Raw genomic sequence first — 22743 nt, 5'->3', positions numbered from 1 at the left:
AGACACACATACACACACAAACACACACAGACACACACATACACACACAGACACACACAAACACACATAGACGCACATAGACACACATACACACACAAACACACACATAAACACACAAACACTCACAGCAAAATCACAAAATCCAAAGCAGTAATATACAAGCAAAAGGCCAATATGATGTAAAAGGAAAAATATCTCCAATACCGTTGAGTTCATTTTGTGTCAGCATCTGCTAGTGGGAATGGACCTGCCCTTAAGTATGGTTTGTATACGCAGTGAGACTCCTTTGGAGAAACTAGCATCACTTGATGATAAGAGATACATAGTTGGAGCATTGTCTCCCTTCTTATTTAGTGATTCCATTTAGATTCTTTCATAAATGTGCATATTTTAGATTCCACTAGAGAATACTAATTCTCTAGTAGATTTCCAGATCATCTTTCAAATGGCCCTTAGTGTTAACAGTCCCTCCTCACAGTCCTCCCTTAATCTCCTTCTAAATTTGTGGTTGTTAATTATGATTGGCAATTGACTGGGTTAGGAAATGCCAAGAGCATTAGTGAGGGACACTTTTGGGTGTGCTTGTGAGAGAATTTCCAGATTGAGTTAACTGAGAGGTGAAGATTCACTATGAGTGTCTGATGCCATCACATGAATTGAGGTCTTAGACTAAAGGAAAGAGACCAGAAGAAAACCAATAGAGTGCTGGCATTCTCCTCCCTCAGCTCCTAGGTCTGTGAATATGGGAGCAGACATATAGTAGCCTTTTTCTCCTTTCCCATGGCCAGTTTTACTGGTTCATTATGTCAAACAATGAGCCTTCTTTCATTCAATTGCCTCTGATAGACTGTTCAGCAGCAACGATAATAGTAACTAACAGAATAAGAAATATTTTTCTTGAATTTATTTTTAGTAGTAATTATTAATTATTTTTGTGGTGTTTGGAATTGAACTCAGGGCCACATATAAGCTAGACAAATGTTTTACCACTAAACTGCATTTTCTCTATTTTTCTAACTAATCTTGACTATAACAGCAGTAGATCCATACTTTTCCTGTCAGTAAGTATTAGTATATGGAGAGTCTATTTTGAAGAGGTAAGTGACATGAAAACCGAAAAAGGATTGCTAGTACATAAATTCACAGTTGTGTGTCATTGGCTGAAGGATTTCAAAAAATAATTTTTTGGGGCTGTGTTTTCCCAGCACTTTCAGTTCTTTACTCTGGGAAGAAAGCTCTAAACTCATGTGTATTTCCACTCAGATTGTTTGGTTAGTGTAGAGACATGAGCGCCATGGTAGAAAAGACACTAGGGGAACGTGAATTACAACCTCTGGTGCTAAAGAGAAGGAACTCAAGGGCTGTAAAATGTAAGTAACTTGTTCAAGGTCACAGAGAGTCAATGACAGAGCCTCCCAGGCCAGCAGTTTCTATGCTGTGATGTGGATGTCATCCTGTAAGGATCCTGGCTGCAGGCTCAACCACATGTACTTGGTCTGTCTCTGCTCTCTTCTACATCACACATCGACAGTAACTGAAGCTTAGTTCTGGGGAAGGAACATTTTATTAAGCCAACAACTATGTAGAAAGTCTCTTTCATATCCAAGTACAATTGCAGGTGTAAGATTTGGGGGTAAATCATGAGATAACACAGACCTCTTTTTCCTCAATATCTATTAATCGGGGCAGAAAAACATCAATAAATAAATGGGAAAAATGTCTGCAATGGTACCTCCACAAACTATATACACTTGGGATAAAGCAGTAAGAGCAACAGGATAGACTTTTCTGTTTATGTAAAATTCAAAAAAAAAATGACTAAAGAGATCCAAGTATAGAAACAGGAATTGAACTTGTAAGAAGAGTGAACTTACTACACTGGCTTAAGAAGCAAACCAACCTTAGCAAGGGACAAAGAGGGTCCAAGTGGAGTTGGTTTGTGGGAGGAAGAGCCAGCAGTCTCCATCAGTTGGAGTTCTGCAGGCCATCTAAAGAGTTAAGGCAAAGGGGAAGATCTGAAATCCAGTATTATAATATCTTCAAAGTAGCACTTTGGTTGAAAGACTGGAGGTGTGGTATAGAACGGTACAATAAAGGAAGCATGTGTACAACGCTAGACCAGGTTGGGAAGAAGGGAGTGCTACAAGGGGGGTTGCATTGGTGGAATTAGAAAACTCTAAGTCTGAGCATATGCTGATATTCTCAATTGGGAATAGATATGAAGAAAAGGTCTAGATTTTGACTTGAAATTTAACAAATGAGGGTGCCATTTGCTCCCATGAGCTAGGTACCTATATGAATGAATTTAGATGGTTAAAAGAAGTCAGAAGGTCACCTACACTTACCTCTAAAATGATCAAGAAAACATCTTAGAATATTGGACAACCATGTTTATGTGCAAACCAAAGTTTAGGTGGCTTGTATGCCATCAGACCAAGAAGAGTTAAACTCTAAAGCTAAACTCTCTCAGGAAAACAGAAAGGGGTCATGAGACTCCTCACAGGTTGCTGATGGAGAGCATATTCCCTGTGTTCACTGGGTAATGTGAAGAAGATGCTGAATAACAAGCAGCTAAAGCATCTTGGTTATCTACCTCAAGGCATAGCATGTATCCTATTAAATATTACCAAGACACAAAAGCGTAGATATAATAAGTAGGACTGAGCATATGGCTCTATTAATAAAATGGTTCTCTGGAATGAGCAAAATCCTGGTTTCAGTACATCAATGAGCTGATGCACACCTGGAATGCCAGCATGGGGGGAGGGGGAGTAGGAAGGTCAGAAGTTCAACTATCCTCAGGTACTTGGCACATTCCAGGCCAGGCTGGTATATATGAAACAATATCTCCAAATAACAACAACCCCCAGAAGCCATGTTATAAGCTTATGTGGGTGACACAAGCAACTAACATCAGGTTTTATGATTTCAAATTTCATGTTCATTTCCTGCTACTATCCCTGCATTTTAGGATTGGAAAATTGGGTAATTTTACTCATAGGCATATTTGAGATTTAGTAAGTGAACACATTCTGTGTTACAGAAGCAGGGGAAATTCAGATAATACCTTGCAGAGCATTTGGGTTTGGGTGCTTGTTCAATAATAACCGCTGGTCATTGAAATAATTAGTGATCAAAGCAGCAACTTAATTATGGCTAGGTACATTTCTGTCACACTTTTATAGGTATTAACTTCCCATTAGCTATGCATCTATGTCTTTGGCTTAAAATAGGTGGATATCATTTTTACAAATTCACTCACTTCTATTCTGTCTTTATTCCTCAAGTGAAACATCAAGCGTCTATTCTTAGAGAAATATTATGGGAAGAGGTTTGCATGCACAGTGAAATGTATTCAGTAGATTCATGGCAAATATCTATGTTTATTTATAAATTATATTAAATTGTGTATGTGTGTGAGAGAGAGAGACAGAGACAGAGACAGAGAGAGAGAGAAAGCGTCTCCATATGGAGAACTTACGGGAGTCAGTATCCCTTCCCTATGGGTACCTGGGATACAAATCAGTATGCCAGGCATGTCAGCTATTGCTTTTGCTTGCTGAGCCATCTGGCTGGTCCAAGTCACTATGTTTGAAGACTTGTGACAAAATCCTATAAACTTCTTCTATTCAAGTCTCTTACAAAGATATATGAGTGGTCACACTGAGTTAAATACCACAAGAAAATATGAAGACTTCTATATACAAGTGAGCTTAAAGATCTATTTTGGTATAGTAAGTATGAATTATGAGTATGTACTATCATTTCCTGGTATATATGATACAGTGTATGCTGGTTTGTGTATAAGTAGTACAAAGTCAACCCTGGGCTTTCCAGGGGAACTATTTCCAAGACAACAGTCATCAATACTGTTGACTGCTTCAGATCCTTCTACACAATGGTATAGTATTTAGAGTATTTTCATAGAATCTCTGCATATCCTGCCATCTACTTTAAACCACTAGTTATAATGCTGCGTTTTGGAAGATAACAACAAATGAAAGTGTTTGTGAGGTTTCATGTGAGTAAACGCTTTTGTGGAGGGCATACATGTACATGAATGTGCAAATGTACATTGTGTTTAGAGGCCAGGAAATAACCTTAGGTGTTGTTCCTCAAGAGTCCTCTACCATGTACTTTGATACAATCCCCACTCCCTGTTGAAATCAGTAAGTAAAGTCGGCTGGCTGCTCAGTTAGCCTCAAGGTCCAACCTGTCTCCATCTCTTCCAGGTTTCTCATGTGCACAGTGGGGACTGAATTTAGGTTCTTATGATTGTATGGCAAGTCCTTTACTGACTGAGTCACCTAGTGATGCATTTTTTTCCAGTATTTTCAACCTGCATTTGGTTGAATCAGAAGATAGAGAAACCCTATAAATAAGGATTATAATATAAATTTGTGTGTATTATATTACATTTTGTTAAGCTATAGATCATAGATACACTGTTTAAATAATATATTATATAGTGTGTGTATATCTACTTAGTTGCATGTTCACTAAAGTATGAAATATGAAGGGAAAAGGGCAATTGAGGATGTGATAATTCTCTCTCAGAGAACACATTTTGTCCCTTTAAATTCCACTGGAACGTGACTAGATTAGGCAATTCTCTGTGAATCCAGACTCCTGAAAGCCAATAGGAATGAGTGAACAGTGCTGAGTGTACCTCCAGCTCCTGGGAAGGAGACAGAGGTGGAGTTTAGGAGGCACTGGACTAGAAAGAATTTGCAGTCCTCATAGTCAGGCTTGCAGGGTTGATTTGCTTTACAGATGTTTTCTATTCAAAGAAAACCAAAGAAAATTCCAGCTCAGTCTTTCTTATGATGATTAGATTTCAAAGTAAAGGAGTCTGAATCTCTGATGACTCTGTGTATGTATGTTGGATTTTCCTCCTGCTGGCTAGTCCCTGAGACAATGAATCCCTGTGTAAAAGAGATTGCTAGAGCCACAATTCTGGAGGTTTTACTTTGTGATCTGTTGACCCCAGTGTTTTGTGTCTGTGATGGGAGTGAGGGGAAGAACAACCTTGCTGGGTCAAGGATCAAGAGAAAATGGAGCTAGGGAGATGTCTCAGTCAGTAAAGCTCTAGTTGCATAAACTTAAACATGGAGTTATGTCCCAGACACACCACTAATAAAACAGAGGTGGCTGGGGAGATGATCCAACATGTAAGAGCACCTGATGGACAGACTTGAGGATCCCAGTTCAGATCCCCAGCACCTACATAGAAAGATGGGCAAAGGTACATATGGCAAAAGATAAATAGAATAAGAACCTGGATATGGTGGCATATCCTTAGATTCCTAGTGCTCAGGAGATGCGTGTAAACACTTGTGGCTAGCTGGTCAGGCAGCCTAGCAAAATTGGTGAATTCCAGGCTAGTGAGAGATACACTCTTTAAAATAAAGTGGATAGAGTCATACGTAACCACAGCCAAGGTTGTCCTGTGGCTTCCACACACAAGTGCACACATGAATCTACCTGCACACATACAAATACACACACACACACACACACACACAAACACACACACACACACAGTGAAACAGAGGAAAAGTGATGACCCCAATGACCTGAGCATATCCTACTGTGTGTTTACTGTTAAAAGTTTGACGATTCTACCACTCACCACCAGCACCAAGCTAGAGACCAAGCCTTTAAACAAGTGGCTCTGGTGACATTCAAGGTCAAAGCCGTAGCATACATTTCAGTCTCAAGCTGTCTCCTGTGCCAAGAACCATGTGCAGCTTTGCTTGGGAGGGAACCCCAAAAGTAAGCTTTCATGGGAGAGTGCTAAATACAGCAATTATTTAGGCTCCTGTCCAGAGTTAGAACTCCTGCATGATGCAGAGGTGTAAGAGTAGCTCAAACTCAGCCAGAGCAGGCTATACCCTAACCCATGGCTGCTTCATCTAGTAGTGAGCAGTAAAGGGGCTGCCTAGCATAGGAACCTGGTTACTTCCCTGTTCTGAAAAGCTGTTCTGTAGTGATGCCTTAGCTTTGCACAAAGTTGTGGCAAAAAGAAGCAAACGAAGTGGGAAATTTGCGAATGCATGAAAGTTACAGGGCATATGTCCTGTCACTTTGGGGTTTCTACCACACAGTTTCAGTTACAGAGAAAGGTTTCACATCACCTGGGGTGGCAGTGATGAGTAGATCTGTAGGAAAACTGCAGAGGAATACTCAGAAAATAAGAGTGTCTTGGCTTACTCACCAATTGAATAAATGAAACAGTGGTACACTGGGCACTAATGTCTTTCTAGGGAGAAGGGGTGAGAAGGCGCAACATCAACGACATAGAAGACAGGACTCTAGTGAAAGGGATACAGCAGACTCGAATTTAGCAATGGGGATAAACTTATATCCATTCCCAGCACTCAGGCGTTCCTATTCATTGACATGGTCTTTTTGCCTGTCATTAACTAGGCATGATCAGGAACTCTAACATTGCCATGGAGACTCTATGTTGACTCCTCTAAGTCAGCTAGGCCTTAACTTTCTACAAAACACTATGCATAGTCTACATTTGCCTGTCTCCTCTCTGTCCTTACTGTTACTGGGTGAAGATAACCAAGCGAGTTCCAGAGCATGGAGAGAGAACTAAGGAATTGCTGTGGTGAACCACAGTCCACATCCCAAGGAACTAAGTGGTACAGTCATTGGGTATTTCCCAGAAATCTGCACAGACACTAACAGCTATGTGACCCTGGTTGCTCTTCTCTCTCCCCCGTTATTTTCTACACTAAGGAAATCTATACTAAAGCATTCTTTCTGAAAATACCTATTTTCTTAGATTTGTGGAGCTTTCCATACTATCAGTAGTGTGTTTAAATACAGAAGAGCTTCATATAAGACATAGCTTAGCCCTTCTCAGCTTTCCAGCATTAATCTAGTTATGTGGGAATAATAAATGTTTCTGTGCAGATCTTGGGCTTGGTTTAGAGAGAACGCTTATCTGACTATCACACATAGCCTCCGTCATAAGAAACCTTTGGGTGTTTTCTTCTTTTCTCTCTGCTTTCCTTCTTTGCTTCCTTCTTTCGTTATCCATGAAAAAAGACAATGAAAATGCCATGGCGAGAAGACTTCTTCCACACCTTCTGCCAACTTCAGTCCATCTGCAGATGCTATTTGCACCATTTTCTAGTTTTTATTAATCATGACATCTGACTATCAGTTAACTGCAATCTATGAAGTAAGGTATTCTCTCTCTCTTTCTCCCTCCCTCTATCTTATATGTGCATGCATAATTACTACTTCCCACAGAACTTACTTACAACTTTCTTTGATGATGTTTTACAATCATAAAATTACCAACACTGAAATCAGAAGTTAAAGTTAATATCCATTGCTTAGAAATGGGCATACATTTCCTTTTTATTGTCAGTGGTATATATTGGCCCCACCTTGATACACAGTGGCAAAAATTCTTGAAAATAAGTACACTTTTTGTCCTGGCAATGGTATGTCAAGGTATTTATCTCCAATATATAATCTATTATGTACACAAGGATCCATGTACAAAAATGTTCTTGTAGCCCCAATCTAAAACATATCTGAATGTAGATGTCAAATGGAGACTGTTTATCTGAAATACCTATATAAGAAGATATACTATGGTTGGTAAAAATTAATTATTGGTAAGATTATGTTGGCTTATTAAATATGTTATAAAATTTATTTATCTACTTAGTCTCTGTGTGTACTCTTGTGCACACAGGAGCCCTAGAGAATTTTTGCAAAAACCAGAGGATAACTTGTGGGCATTTGTTATTTCCTACTCCCATATGTATCCTGGAAATTGAACTCGGATTTTCAGGTTTGGCAGTAAAGCACTGTACCTGCAAGGGATCTCAGCAAACTTATTTGTTCTTCCCTTTGTGAATCTGATGTACAGGATAAATAAGTCTATAATGGGCTGAGAATCCTTTCCTAAACTACTTTGCAATTAGATAATAATGGAAACCTACCTCTACCTACTACTGAAAAAAATTATAATCATGTACACACACACATACACACACACACACACACACACACACACACATGGAGGGAATTAAATTACAGTCAACCTATAGTGGGACAATGATATATCTATTGTACACCATAAACTTACAGATACAAAGCTCAATTTCAAAAAATACTTTCTTCTTTTGAAGTTGTTGGCCAGTAAAGCTCTATAAATACACAAATGGCACAGGCTATTGTCAATCCTATTGGCTATCTTTTAGAAACTGATAGTAAGGCCCTATTGGATAAGAATAATATCATCTGTCTAACCGTCTGTGCACCCTGTAAGATGCAATACCAATTGATCTGGTAAGACAGGCCCACTGCTACTCTAGCTGTAAGAACACCATGCAAGGAACCAACCACATTCTGGTGGATGTAAGTCCCTTGCCACAGAATCAAAAACATACCTGGGAGCATTGTTGAGCAGTGGTCATGGGTCCTAGGAGAGAAAGCCTACATATATATATTTAATTAAAAACAATCTTTTCTCGTTTTACATGCCAAATCAAGTTTCCATTTCTTTCTTTTCTCCCTCTTTCCCCCCACCTTCCTCCCATCCCAGCCCCCATCCACTCGTCATAGAGGGCAAGGAGTCAACAAAGTCTAGCACATTGTTGTAAGGTAAGACCAAGGCCCTCTCCACTATGTCTAAGCAAGCAAAGTATCGATCCAAAGAACTGAGTTCCAAAAAGCCAGAACAAAGCAGTGGGGATAAATCCTCATCTTACTGCCAGTGGCTCCACAGTCTGCCCTAGCCATACAAATGTCACCCACATTCACAGGGCCTAGTTTGGTCTTATTCTGCTTCCCTCACTGCCAGGCCATAGTTGGTGGGCTCCCATTAGCTTAGGTAAACTGTTTCAGTAGGTATTTCCATCATGGTATTGATCTCTTTGCTCATATTCTCACTCCTCCCACTCTTCAACTGGGCCTTGGGAGTTGAGCCCATTGCTCTACTGTGGATCTCTGCATCTAAGAGCCTACTACTATTATTCTGCTACATGTACACAGTATTAAACTGTCTCCTGATGACTTCTCATTCCCATGGATGAATTCATCTCACAACCCCATTCAGAAAATCTTTTATTTTTAGAAATTGATGATCAATAGAGACTCTCAACTAGCCAAGGTCATAGAATACATGCCTGGGCAATGTGTAGTTTTAAATGGAACATCTGTATCACAGGCCCTCCTCCAAAGGTTCAGAGACTACTACTATAGGAGAGGAAGACTATAATATTCAAATTTAGTGAGTGAATAAAATCTAACAGTGTTCTCTGGACACCACGGGAACAGCTGAACATATAAACTCAAGCTGCACAAGCTAAAGCCAGACAAAAGTACCAGCATAAAGAAGGGAGGAGGTAGGCATAAAGTTCTGACCCTAGCTGAGGAGCTGTTGGCAACTGATAGTGGCTGGAGAAAGAGTCAGTTTTCTTATAAGCTGTAATCCTTGAGAAATCAATCATTTTGCAGTGAAAGGACACAGCACCATGAATATATGGCTAGAATGAACTGGACTAGATGGGTACTGGATGTGTATCTTGAAGGAATAGGAGGAGAGGGGGTAGACATGGGAGAAACTCATTGTATAGATTTTTCAATGAACAAATAATAGAAAGGAAATTCCCTTTCAGCTTGTTCTTCATCATAGCATCCACTGTGCTCCTTTTCTATTGAGAAGCAAACTGGGAGCAGAGACACCGGTTACTGGATGCCTGGGACAGACGGGGTGCATTCTAAATTTCAGACTGCTTGTCTTTCTTTCATCCTATCATCATAATGAATTTAATTTTTTATGTAAATTTAACAGGTGGTGAAATTAAACTGTAGAAACTAAGCAAGCTGACACAAGTCAGGTAAGAACTAGATTGAGACATCATTTCTAGTCTAGTCCCCCTCCCAAATCTATTCTCTTCCTATACAAGCCTAAACTCAGAGAACTTAAGACAATCTAGTTAAGAAGACAATGCATGCACACAAAGGAATAACAGGGACGGGAGAGTTAACTGGCTCAGCAGCAAACGTGCCCCAGTCTGACAGAGGACATGAGTGCTATACACCCGCATAGGGTGGCTCACCACAGCCTATAATTGACTGATGGAGGGTTTGTTAAATATAACCTCCAAGGGCAGTATAGTCATGTGTGCACAGCACAGCACACACACACGCACAGCACACACACACACACACACACACACACACACGTGCATACATGCATGCACAGATAAATAAATAAAGAAGATAACATAACATAAGTGACATGACTGTTAGTCCTTGAGGAAAGACCCAAAGTAAGACAGGGAAAACTTCTATTTTTTCACCTGAACACGAACATTGGAAAAGGACAAGAAAAATTAAAAGACAGGAGGGTAGTTCCTAGAGCCAGACGTCCTGAGAAGAGCTTAGGTGGTATGAGTTCATCTTAATCATCAGGGGACAGAGACCTACTCACAGAGACGGATAGTGAACCACGTCTACCGATGTGTGGGGAATGGAATGCAAGGAAAGGAACACGGAGAGGCAGCACTGATCTTTTCAGCCTGACAAGCATGGCTGAATCCAACAGCAGTTCTGGAATTGATTTCACAGTGATGATCCTGAGTCATCAAAATAAGGGTCCCATTTTCTGTTCTGAATTCTGTGTTTAAGAAGGCAAGGAGGCATGTAATCCATTGGAAAAAGATTTCCATTTCAAATAGTTAAAATTTCTTTGAAAATATTTTCAGCGTTTAAAGGGATAAGTGACAGTTATCTGGAAAATTCACTTAGGTGGAACAGTATCTTCCCTTGAAGATTCTAGATTAGTCAGGCAGTGCGGTGTACTTAGTCAGGTGTCTCCCACCCATGTGTTACTGACATTTCTGTCTCTATTTTACCCCTGCCACTCTAAACCTGCAAACACTAGCCACTGGGTGCTAAACTTCATGACAAGATGAGATAACTCTACCTTGGACACACGATACCCTTGTGGCCTTGAGGATGAATTAATGTTGGTGTTAATGAATGACTCCATATGGGCTGAGTGGCACATATCTTCCATCTCAACACTCAAGAAGAAGATATACGTAGATCTCTATGAGTCCAGGTCTAATCTGTTCTGTGTCAGCCAGGGTAACATAGACTCTAGTATGTAAAACCGTCTATGCATTTTATGAAAAGGAAAATAGAAAAGCCTAGCTGAATGTTACTATTACCCTCTCTGCCTCCTGGTCCTCTAGGAGATGAGCAGGCATTTGTTCCATGCTCCTGTTACCCTCGGCTGTCCTTTTGTTACCACCATGCCTTCCCTGGCATGGTGGGCTTTAAACTATGAACAAAGGCAATATCTTTTCTGGATACTTTGTTCAGTGTTACATCTCAACAGCAAGAGAGATAACTAGATTCACACATAATAACCAAATCATTCATTCACCATAAAACAACAGAACTGGACTAACATAAAAGGAGTTAGCCATTGTGTGTTTTTTTTTTCTTCTGAAATGAAGCCTCAGGGCTAGGGACGTCTCCTTGGTAAAGTGATTTTCAAACATGTACAACAGCCCTGAACTTGAAGGCCAGTATTGCAGGGAAGAAAACAAACACACTTCTGTATTCTCGGCACTCCAGAGGTGAAAGCAGGTTGACCAAAAATTTAAGGTATTTTCAGCTACATAGCAAGTTAAATGGAAATGAATGCTACTTGATAAACTCCATTTTAATTGTTGCTTAATTCATTAAAATAAAAATTTACTTTCATATCCACTAAAATCTCTCTTCTTCAAGCAACAGAAATTCTGCGAACACAGAGTAGTCTCTGCCTGTCTTGCTGGCCTTATTGCTCAGTGCTTACTCCTTAGATATCCATTATTTTAGACATAACTTTTGTGTGTAGGAACTGGGATATTTGATACCTCTGATGCCATCTTTCCTCTCCAACAATGTTCAATTATCATCCTTTCCGTATCAAGCTCAAATGCCCTGTCTTCAAATGCATTTCTGACAAAAATCTCTTCATCTCTACAGCTGATGAGGGTGGGTATTATTACTATGTCATTCTGAAGATGTAGCGATAAGTACAGACTCAACAGACCTCCCTCAATATCAAAGCCAAGATTAGTGATCTTTGAGTCACATCTTCTCCTGAAGCAGAATGAACAAATACGTGGCAGTCATTTTCTTGTCAAATACCCCTCTCTTTGGATGTCTTAGCTAGTATTTCTATTGTCATAAAACACCATGATGAAAGAACTTGGGAAGGAAAGCTTAACAATTCTCAAGTGACACTCCATCACTGAGAGAAGTCAGGGCAGGAACCAGGAAACATGAACTGAAGGTTTGCTCCCTCCTGGCGTTGTCAGGTTTATTTTTATTTATTGTTTTTCTTATATATCCCAGGACTATGTACCCAGAGGTAGTACTACCCATAATTGGCTTGGCCCTACCACATCACTCACTAAGAGAATTATCATTTGAAGACATTTTTTAAATTGAGATTCGCACTTTCTCAACAACCCTAGCTTGTGCCAGGAAAAACATAGAGTATTGCCATGTGGGTTTCAGAGTACCATAAAGAAGGGCAGAACCTTACCTGGTGTGTTAAGAAGGCGAGATCTCCTGCAGTGATATACCACCTCTTGTTCACAGTGCTCTGAGCCATCAATAAGAGCCTCCAGCTGCTCCATACTGGCACCATAGTTTAAGGTCATGGAATAGGGCTTCTCAGGGTTGGAACCCTGTACCCGAGTCAGCTCTGTGCTGTTGTGCTGAACTGTCATCCAGATCTTGTCCTCTGCATAGACAACAATGTGAAGCAGAGGATGTAAGAATGGAAGTTCAGAGAAAAGGACATAAACAGTGGGTTACTCAAGGTATGATGAAATCTCCCCTGAAGCCTCTATACAGACAATGGTATCAAGGCATTCAATACTTTAAAGAAAGAGCCAAGAATTTTGGTTCTTATAGGGCTCTACCTCAAGTTAATACGGGGGCAAATAGTATTAGGGGTTATGTTTATGAGCCTTTATTCCACGGGCTTTACACTATATATTTAATGCAAATTATTCATTTAAAATTGACCAATACAATCTCTCTCCTTATCCCCGGGGAGACTGTTCAAAGACATTCTAAAGTAAATCAAAGTCTACAGGTGCTCAGCTTTCTCATAGAAAATAGTATAGTCATATACGTACCATATACTCTAAATCATACCAATGTTGCTTTTGATACCTAATTAAAGATAAATGCTATGTAAACAGTAGTTATACTACATTGTATAGCAAATTTTGATAGGGACAAAATATCTATGTAAGTTCAGAATAAACATGATATCAGGGGTAATTTCTTAAAGAACAATTAAATAGGTTGAAAACAACAACAACTATATATCATAAGTGTATTTAAAACAACCCATCATTATCAGAGATGAGACAGTGCTGTGTAGGCATAAGGACCTGAAAATTAAGCCTTGAAGTGACATTTTAAAAACCACTGGGGATAGCGACACAGCTTGTAATTATAGAGCTGGTCAAGGACAGAGAGAAGATGACCCCTTGGTCTTATTGACTAGACAGCCTAGCCTCGTTAGAGAGCCCCAGGCCAATGAGAGTTTTTCTTAGGAACAAAAACTGGTTGGGAAAATGGCTCAGTTAAGAGAGTATACTCCTTTTACAGAAAACCCACATTAATTATCTACAACTATCTCTGATGCATCTTAGGAGGGTCCAGTGCTCTCTTCTGGTTTCCACGGGCGTTTGCACCCACATGCACAGCTACCAGCCCACTCCAAGCATAAATACACACATTCTTTTAATCTCCAATGGAAAAATCAGATGAATAACATCTATGGGATGACACCTGAGGCTCCCCCTGGCTTCTGAATATGTACAAACATACACATACATGCACAAAAATGTATGATGACTGTTCTTGGTTGTCAACTTGATTCCATTTAAAATTAAGTAAAACCCAAGTATTTAGGAACATCTGTGAGGAATTTTTCCAGATTGAATCGTTTGAAGTGGGAATCTTTTGATGTGGGATGATCCATCTTTAATCTGAGCCACGGATTCTGGTGGCAGCCTATATAAGGTGCATGGAGATAAGAGAGCTTTTGCTTTTTACCTGCCTGGCCTCACTTCTGCTGGAAAGTCCATTTACTGGCATGAGAGTTAACTTCTTCAGGATTCTAGTGTTTACTAAAAAAACAATCGAGACATCCAGCCTCATGGACTGAACAACTCCTGTATTCTTGGACTTTCTACTGGTCAACCATCATTGCTGGATTAGCTAGACCACAGCCTGTAAGATGCTCTAATAAATTCCATACACATATGCCACCTTTCTGTTCCCTTGGAGAACCCTGGCCAAAACAACATTCATATGCACATATATAAAAAGTTATCTTGATTTTTTTATATTGAAAATATGCAGAGACGTGGCATTCTTTCAATAAGAATGAAAAAACAAGGTAAGGAGGAATGAAAGTTAGTGGGAAGAGAGGAATATGGTTTTAAAGACAGATAGCTCTGTTCTTGAAAGCCATTTTTGCCAGTATGAAACTTAGGGCATTTCCCTACGCTAAACTTGGGGTTTTAATCAATGACAGCATATGAGAATGAAACCAGGGTATCAGTGGCCAGTACACAGGCTGGCAGCAGGGCTGCTAATGTGCAGAAAAGCTGTCAAAGCAGTTAAGACAGTCTACCTGCCATACAGAGGTCCCATGTTCCATTCCAGCCCCCACGTTAGATGGCTCATAAACACCTCTATTGCTCCAGGTCCAGGGGATACAATGCCCCTCTCTCCACTCTGAGGAAACTCTACTCACAAGTGAACATACACACTCACACATAGACACACAGGGACAGAAATAAAAATAAGTAAATCTTAAAGTTGCAGGGACTATGTGGAATGTCTGGAGGATATTGTTGTGCTAACATGTGTGGAAGCACTTACTGCATCTTAGCATGGAAATTAATTCTGAACATCCTCACATCAAAGCAGAGGAGGAAACAGGAAGACTTGAAAAGCATTTTCCATCTGAGAATCTTACCCACATAATTGCAACACTATTCTTCATAGATTCAAAGGGCAGAAAAGGAACTGAGCAGAGCAATCATGTGGTTTCTTCCCTCTTCCACCCTCTTAGTATTACAAATGGGGAAACAAAGGCCCATAAAGAAAAGCAATAACCCACAGCATTTCTACTAGAGAACACTGACAGGAAAGCATGTTGAAGGCAACTGTTATTAAAAGATTAGAGCCGTTGGTGTGGTTTCACTAAAAATAAATAAAAGGGGAAAGACCTCGCTGTGCGGCCATCCTGTGCTAATTCTTTCTGCCAGCTGGGAAAAGTTATTTCATCTCCTCACACTTCGGTATCAGTATATTAGAAGACAAAAGAAATGGTTTGGTTTTAACTGTTTCCTTAGTAATAGCCATTATACCATGCACTTGCATTATGTTGAGTGACTGTGAATCATCCTAGGAACAGTTTCCCAAACCAGCTAATTGATAAGCATAGTATCTCCAGGAAGACATGTGCTTTGTTGTTTTGAAATAGGACTGTATTCTTCTGTAAATTCTAGTGAAAAAACTAATTATATTGAATCTTTACTCCTAAAATAAAAATAACATAAACCCATAGTGCTACGGAAGTTACCCGAATGCCCATTTTGTTAACAGATTCACCTGAAACTCCAAAAATGATTTTAATGTCTGATTTGATTATAGTTTCTATTACTGAGATGAAACATTGCTACCAAAAAGCAAGTTGTGGATAAAAGGGTTTGCTTTGCTTATACTTCCGAATCACTGTTCACCATCAATGGAAGTCAGGTCAGTAACTCAATCGAGTCAGGGACCTGGAAGCAGGAGATGATTTGAGGCCGTGGAGGAGTGCTACTTAATGACTTGGCTCCATATGTCTTCCTCAGCCTGCTTTGCTATAGAATCCAGGACCAAAAACCCAGGGTTGGTAACACGCATAATGAGCACGGACCTTTTCCGTCAATCACTAATTAAGAAATTGCCCTACAGGCTTACTTATAAACCAGTCTTACGGAGATCTTTCCTCAAATCTCTCCTCTGATCAGAGGCACTCTCTTCTGATGACTCTAGCATATGTCAAGTTGACATGAAACTATCCAGTACAATGACAATATACACAAAGGTGATAAAGATAGCAAAAAGATATTATTCAATGGAAAGATGCTATAGACTGAAAAATAAAAATGCACAGCTTTGAAATGGACATAACATTTATAAGAAGTTTGATGTTTATTTCTAAGGTATATTAATGTAGCCCCAAAGCTTCTTTACCCATGCTAGGTAATATTTCAGACATTACGGAATAATTTTAAAGATATGACAGATATAATAAAACATCAAAGAATGAAGACCATGGAGAGAAATGATTACTCAAAAACTATAGTGCTTTGGCTAGTTTTGTTTCAAAGACTTCCTAACAATTATTCATTCTCACTTCCATCTATCTATCATATATTTAGCAATGTTTTATAATTTATCTACTATCTACCAATTGTCAGTTATCTATTCTTGATCTGTATGTCTAATATCATTCATCCATCTTTCTGTCTGCTATCTATCTATCTATCTATCTATCTATCTATCTATCTATCTATCTATCTATCATCACCTACCTATCAACCTATCATCTATCAGCACTTAACTTGTCTCCATTTTCCATGTTTCCAACCTGGTTATAAAAGTAGTCCAAATATCATCACTCAATCATTGGTTTGACATTTCTTTCTATATTAGATGTACATTTTCAACTTTATGTATTTATGTGACTATTTATTCATTTAATTACTTTAGTGCAATCATGTTATGTCTTTGGCCAAAATGGAGATGGAAGCTGTATCAGAGTTGAATGTTCATTTTAAATATGCTCATGTTGCCCATTCTGCCTCTAGATCTTGAATGGAAAGTAAATTTGAAATAATTAAATTTGGTACTTGGCACTTTTGGTATGTATAATGTACAGAGGATAAAATAGAACTATTCATGGCTCCACAATGTTCCCCATAACATAGTTAATAGGCATCACAAGTTTAGCTTTAAGCATAGTGTTAGGATAAAGATTGGAGATGAGGACATATAACCCATACTCACACTTGGGTTTTTTGTGGGATACTCACATCACAGGATTCACTCTAAGTAGCCTTGTGCACATACAAACAAGGTGACCTGTGAAGCTGATGCTTGATTGCATCAATGGGGCAGTGAAAATTCCTGTGTGGATTTTGGAGTCAGAGTTTTGGTGTACGTGTGTGATACCAAATAGTTATTGTCAACATGACAGAAACCACAATCATCTATGAGACAAACTGGGCATATCTCTGCTGAAATTTCTAGATTAGACTAGTTGAGGAAGAAAAGCCCATTTTAAAGGAAGCAGCAATATTCCATAGGTTAGAATCCTGGACTGCACAAAAAGGAGGAGATTAGCTGAGCACCGGCATTCATCCCTATCTTTCTGCTTCCCTACCTCAGAAGCAGTGTTGCCAGAAGTCTCAAGCCCTCTTTTCCTGCTCTCCTACTACAGATGCAATGTGACCAGGTGTCTCAAGAGAAGTCTCCCTGCTTCCCTACTACAAATGCACCATGAGCAGCAGTCTTAAGCCCCAATGCCATGCATTCCCCATGATGAATTATATCTTTCCATTGTCAGTCAAACATATGTTTCCTTCCTAAAGTTGCTTTGGTTAAACATATCACTTACTATAGAAGCATGTAAGTGATTAAAACAGCATGTCTGTTCAATACTTTCTATGAAAGGGCCCTGGACAAATCATTACAACTATAAAGCCATTATAGCAACATTTCAACAGTGATATCTCATGATATTACTGGCATTAATATTACTCTTTGCCCCCACGATAGTGTCATTATATTTTGAATTCATGTATTACCAGTGCACATAACATGCTACATGACAATCAAATGAGTGCCCAATATTTATGTTACAGGCATGTACAATTGCTGCTAATAGGCTGCATGCCTTCCAGGGTAATTGTCAATAAAACCCATCACAGTGGTAAGAGGTTGGGCACTCCCACATTAGAACATTCTACAACATCAGAAAGTGAACCAGAATGTCATTCCTTAGAGTTGGGGGTGCAAAGATTATTCTTCAAATGAGCTTACAAGGCATGAAAGATTGATTATAACATCATTGCTGCTATGCAGGACCAATTATTCCCACCTTCCCCAGTGTTAATCACATTGTAATAACCTCATATATCTTTATTTTCTCTCTCCTGATTATCTTGAAATTACTCAAGAGAATTTGTACTTTACAATTTGCTAACATTTTGCTGCTTCTACTTGTTTTATCCAGTTGAATTTCTTCTATTACTTTGACTGTCCAGTGCTGCACAATCACATTATTCAAGACAGAGCTTCATCATTACCACTCTGCTAAGGTGAGTCTGTATGGACTTACCGAGGCCATGACTTTGTCTAATTGAGGTGTACAATGGGTATATATCATAGTATGTGCTTGTAATCTATAAACTTGGGTGTGTTGGATTCCTGGAGATTACCGGCCTGGAAATTTAGCAAATGTGGTGAGTTCCAGGATGTGGAAAAAGAAAAAGGTGAGGAATGACACCTAAATTTGTTCTGTGGCTTCTACGTGTATGCATACATTTGAATACATATATTTACCTAGACAGTCATAACCATGCACTTATATACAAAAGCAAAATAAAGCAATAGTCTTATAGTTAAACTATTTAAGTATTAACTTGCATAAGACACCATGCAGCCTAATGACATGGTATGAGAAATAAGGATCCCTGTGTCTTGGTCCACATCAGGGATTCCACTATTTTTATGTATATAGTGTTTACAAATTATGACCTTCAAGCAATCTGCATGATGAGCTTCTAAAGTATCATTCACAGTTGTCACCATATAGAATTATGTGAACCAGAAAAGCATTCAACTGTTTACCCACAGAGTTATGAAATTTTCTAGGATATACACAATATTATGCCCTTATGTCCAAGGGTATGATGAGTAATTGGATTCCAAGGATACTCATGACAAAATGCATTTTCCAACTTTTCTAAAAGTTGGGGAGAAAATTGTTGTGGTTGTTTGAGTGGGAATGGCCCCCATAGGCTTATGTGTTAGAATACTTGGTCCTCAGTTGGTAGAATACTTTGGGAAGTATTGGATTTGGTGAAGGAGGTGTGTCACAGGGGTGGGCTATGAGGTGTCAAAATTTCCCACCATGCCCAGTGAACTACCTGTTTACTGCTGGCAGTTTTGAGAGGTGAAATCTCAGCTGTTTCTTTGCCATGGTTTTGGACTCTAAACCTCAAAAACTGTTAAGTCCAATCAAATGCTTTATTTTGTAAGTTGTCTTGATCATGTGTTTTTATTACAGCAACAGAAAAGTAACTGACAGAGAAAGAAATCAGAACCAGGAAGTGGGCTGTTATTCTGACAGGGTTGGCTGTGATTATTATTTTTTTTTTTAGAAATGTGGAGAAAGTGGATACTACAGAATGTAAGGTTGGAGTTAAGGCTTAAGTTGGAGAGAGAGAGAGAGAGAGAGAGAGAGAGAGAGAGAGAGAGAGAGAGAGAGATTAAGTAAAGGCCAAATTTGCATTGGAATAAAAGGAAGGATGTCCTCAGGGCAGGACCTCATACAGACAGGCTTCCAATTTGTGAAAAAAAAAAAAGGCCTAAGTTGTTTTCTGCTCCTAAAAAGCAATAAGAAAAGATGTTTCAATTGTTATTCAGTGGGATCAGACTCCAACTCAATTTGTCAATGAAACTTAGTAGTAGCATTCATATATTCTTGTTTTAGTGTTATGAAAGATAAAGGAGTAAAAGTGTTCTGGATCCTTCCTCCACTGTTAAAAAGAACCACCGAGTGCAATGTGTTACGGAGAAGTCCATGCATACAGTCTGGGAGTGAACAAGTGGCCCACAGAGGCTATTCTGAAAGGTGAGAAATGTTGCAAGGAGCCACTTGTTGATTCCTGGCTGCTCATCCCCAAATAATCACACAGAAACTATATTATTTAAATCACTGCTTGGCCCATTAGCTCTAGCTTCTTATTTGCTAACTCTTACTTCTTAATTTAACCCATTTATAGTAATATGTGTATCACCATGTGACAGTGGCTTACTGAGTAAGGTTGTGGCTTCTGTCTCAGGCAGGGCTACATGGCTTCTCCCTAACACCACCTTCCTTCTCCCAGCATTCAGTTCAGTTTTCCCTGCCTACTTCTATTCCCTGTGCAGTCCCAAGACAGTTTCTTTATTAACCATTCACAGCATAAAGGGGGAATCCCACATCAGAGAAAGTTAAACATAAATTTTGTTAAATATCTCAAAATGCTAGAGTCTCCAAAGTCATGGATATCTGCCCACAAGAGATGAATATGGGCAGTAGAAACCTGCTATGAAAGAGAGATTTATGTTGCCACAGCAAAACTGGAAGGGGAGAATTATCTAAGCTCTTTGACACCAGGCATGAAACTATAAGATTTGGAGTTTTTCCTGCTGGCTTTCAGTCTTGCTTTGGTCCAGTATTTCTTTATGCTGCTCCCATAATGATAAAATGTCCTTAAATCTTCTTGTCAAAGAAATTCACCAATACCTTTTGAGTTTATCCTCAGAAAGATTTGTAGGACAAAGGCAGAAAGCAGCCACACTCTGCCAAACTATGCAAGAATAGTCTCTAGCATAGTTGCTAATATTGTTTTCCTCTGAAACCCCTTGAGCTGGGGTCTCTATAGTCTATATTTTAGAATGGTCATGTGTATTCTGTACTGTTATATGTTAGAAGTATGCAATTTTATTATTTGATTTTATAGGATGTTTTATTAAGGGATTGCTTTTAAGCTCAGAAAAGACTTTGGAATTTAAAAGTGTAGATACTGCAAATAATTGTAGTGATTTTCAACATTGTAATAAATGCATTTTATACTATGAGATATGGTCACAAGCCTATGGGATTCAGTGTATAGAATGTGGTAGTTTAAATGACAATGCTTCCTGTACTATCATTGTTTGAATATTTGCCCTCCATTTGGTAGAAGTATTTGGGAAGAATTGGGAAATGTGGCCTTGGAAGAGATGGTGTGCCACAGGGATAGGCTTTGAGGCTTCATAAGTATCCCACCATTTCCAGGGTGGTATCTGATTCTGGCTTATAGTTTTGACATGTGAGATTTCAGCTGTTTCTGCTACCATGCACCTGCTCCACCTTCATAGAGTCTAATCCTCTGAAACAAGAAGCCCAATTAAATCCTTTCTATTATAAACTGCCATGGTTGTAGAGATTTATCACAGCAATAGAAAAGCAACCAATATAGGTTATGTAAGAGTGACCAATGTTTCTAATTGTTATGAATGTCTTGAATATTACAACTAAATGAGGAATTCCAGGCAATTTGCTGGAGATAAATGAAGGGGAATGGAGTTTCAGTCAAGCCTGGCCAGTTGTCACAGTCAACAGTGTTAAACAAGGGCTAACTGAAAAGAAGAAATTTTCATCTATGATGTACAAGATATTAGGTTTAGGTTGAAACCCTATGGACTAATATCTACTGCATGAATAGATGAATTCATCTTGACAATTTTTATTGGGTAATTTCAAAGCTACTCTTTTGTGTATGTTTTGTATAATGATCTCAATTAAAATAATAAGCTTTGTGCATAAAGGGGCTGGATGACATATTGGGTGAAGTGCTTGTTACTCAAGCCTGAGGACCTGAATTAGAGCCCCAAACCTGTGTGATAAAATTAGATGATGTGGCATGTGTTTGTATTTCCAGAATGTGGAGGTTGAAATAGTAGATTCTCATGGCCAATGAGTATTTTTGTGTCCCAAAACAAAAGAAATAGTATTTGAAGTTATCTTCTGGATTCCACACATTCCAGCACACACATGAACACATATGTACACATGCATACACCACACACACCCCAAAGGCATCCAAAGTAAAGAAGATAGTGCAGAAAGAGTGTGATTACTGGCCATAACAGGACATTCTGGAACATTCTTTCTTAACAATTCCTTTGTAAAATTGTTCCTTTTCAGTGCCCCAGTAAATCAGTCCTCCAGAATAGGTTACTAGACATTCTACCTAGTTCCACTGGCTCTCATTTTGGGAGCTATAAATTGTTTACATAGAGAGTCACAATTCAATTTCCTTTTCGTATTTTTCTCCCCTTACATCTAATTGGTATTATTATCATTGCTATTAATAATAGTAATTATAGATGCTATCCACTGTTCATCTGTTGCCATGAGGATACCACTCAGAATGAAGAACAGACAAAAGAAAAAATTATTTAAAAAGAGAAAGGAACAAGAAATACCTCTGATTATTAAAGTTATATTTTGTACATATATCTGTCTCTGCACAGTCAAAAACATATTGCTGTTTTTCCTATCAAAATGCTTGGAAAGGATGGAAATCTACAGATTGTCAATACCCTGCTTAATTGAACTGAGATCACTGTAGGGAGCTACTTATGTTCCTTTAAACAGTGTGCCAATTCACTTATTCTCCAATTGTAATAAAACAAATCTATATTAAGGTCTCAGGGGGTCACTTCTGATACCATTATGCATATTGACAAAGTGAATTTTTTATGCTAAGGGTAAAGCAAGTTTAAATAGCCCTTAAAAAACTGTCTCTAGGCCGGGCGGTGGTGGTGCACGCCTTTAATCCCAGCACTTGGGAGGCAGAG

The 22743-nt window shown here is 39.0% G+C and overlaps 1 protein-coding gene across 1 annotated transcript in view; it reads right to left on the bottom strand.

The window, feature by feature from the left end:
• The window catches only part of Cntnap5 (contactin associated protein like 5), a 964727-nt gene that overhangs the window by 279124 nt on the left and 662860 nt on the right, over positions 1 to 22743 (bottom strand). Inside the window, exon 13 of the mRNA XM_013346685.2 lies at positions 12587 to 12787. Coding sequence (XP_013202139.1) covers positions 12587 to 12787 — 201 coding nt within the window. The remainder of the gene's footprint in view (positions 1 to 12586; positions 12788 to 22743) is intronic.

The sequence above is a fragment of the Microtus ochrogaster genome, chromosome 6 (assembly GCF_000317375.1).
Source record: "Microtus ochrogaster isolate Prairie Vole_2 chromosome 6, MicOch1.0, whole genome shotgun sequence".
Classification (NCBI taxonomy): Eukaryota; Metazoa; Chordata; class Mammalia; order Rodentia; family Cricetidae; genus Microtus; species Microtus ochrogaster.
The sequence above is the reverse complement of the archived record's forward strand: the minus strand, read 5'-3'. Positions and strand labels throughout refer to the sequence as shown.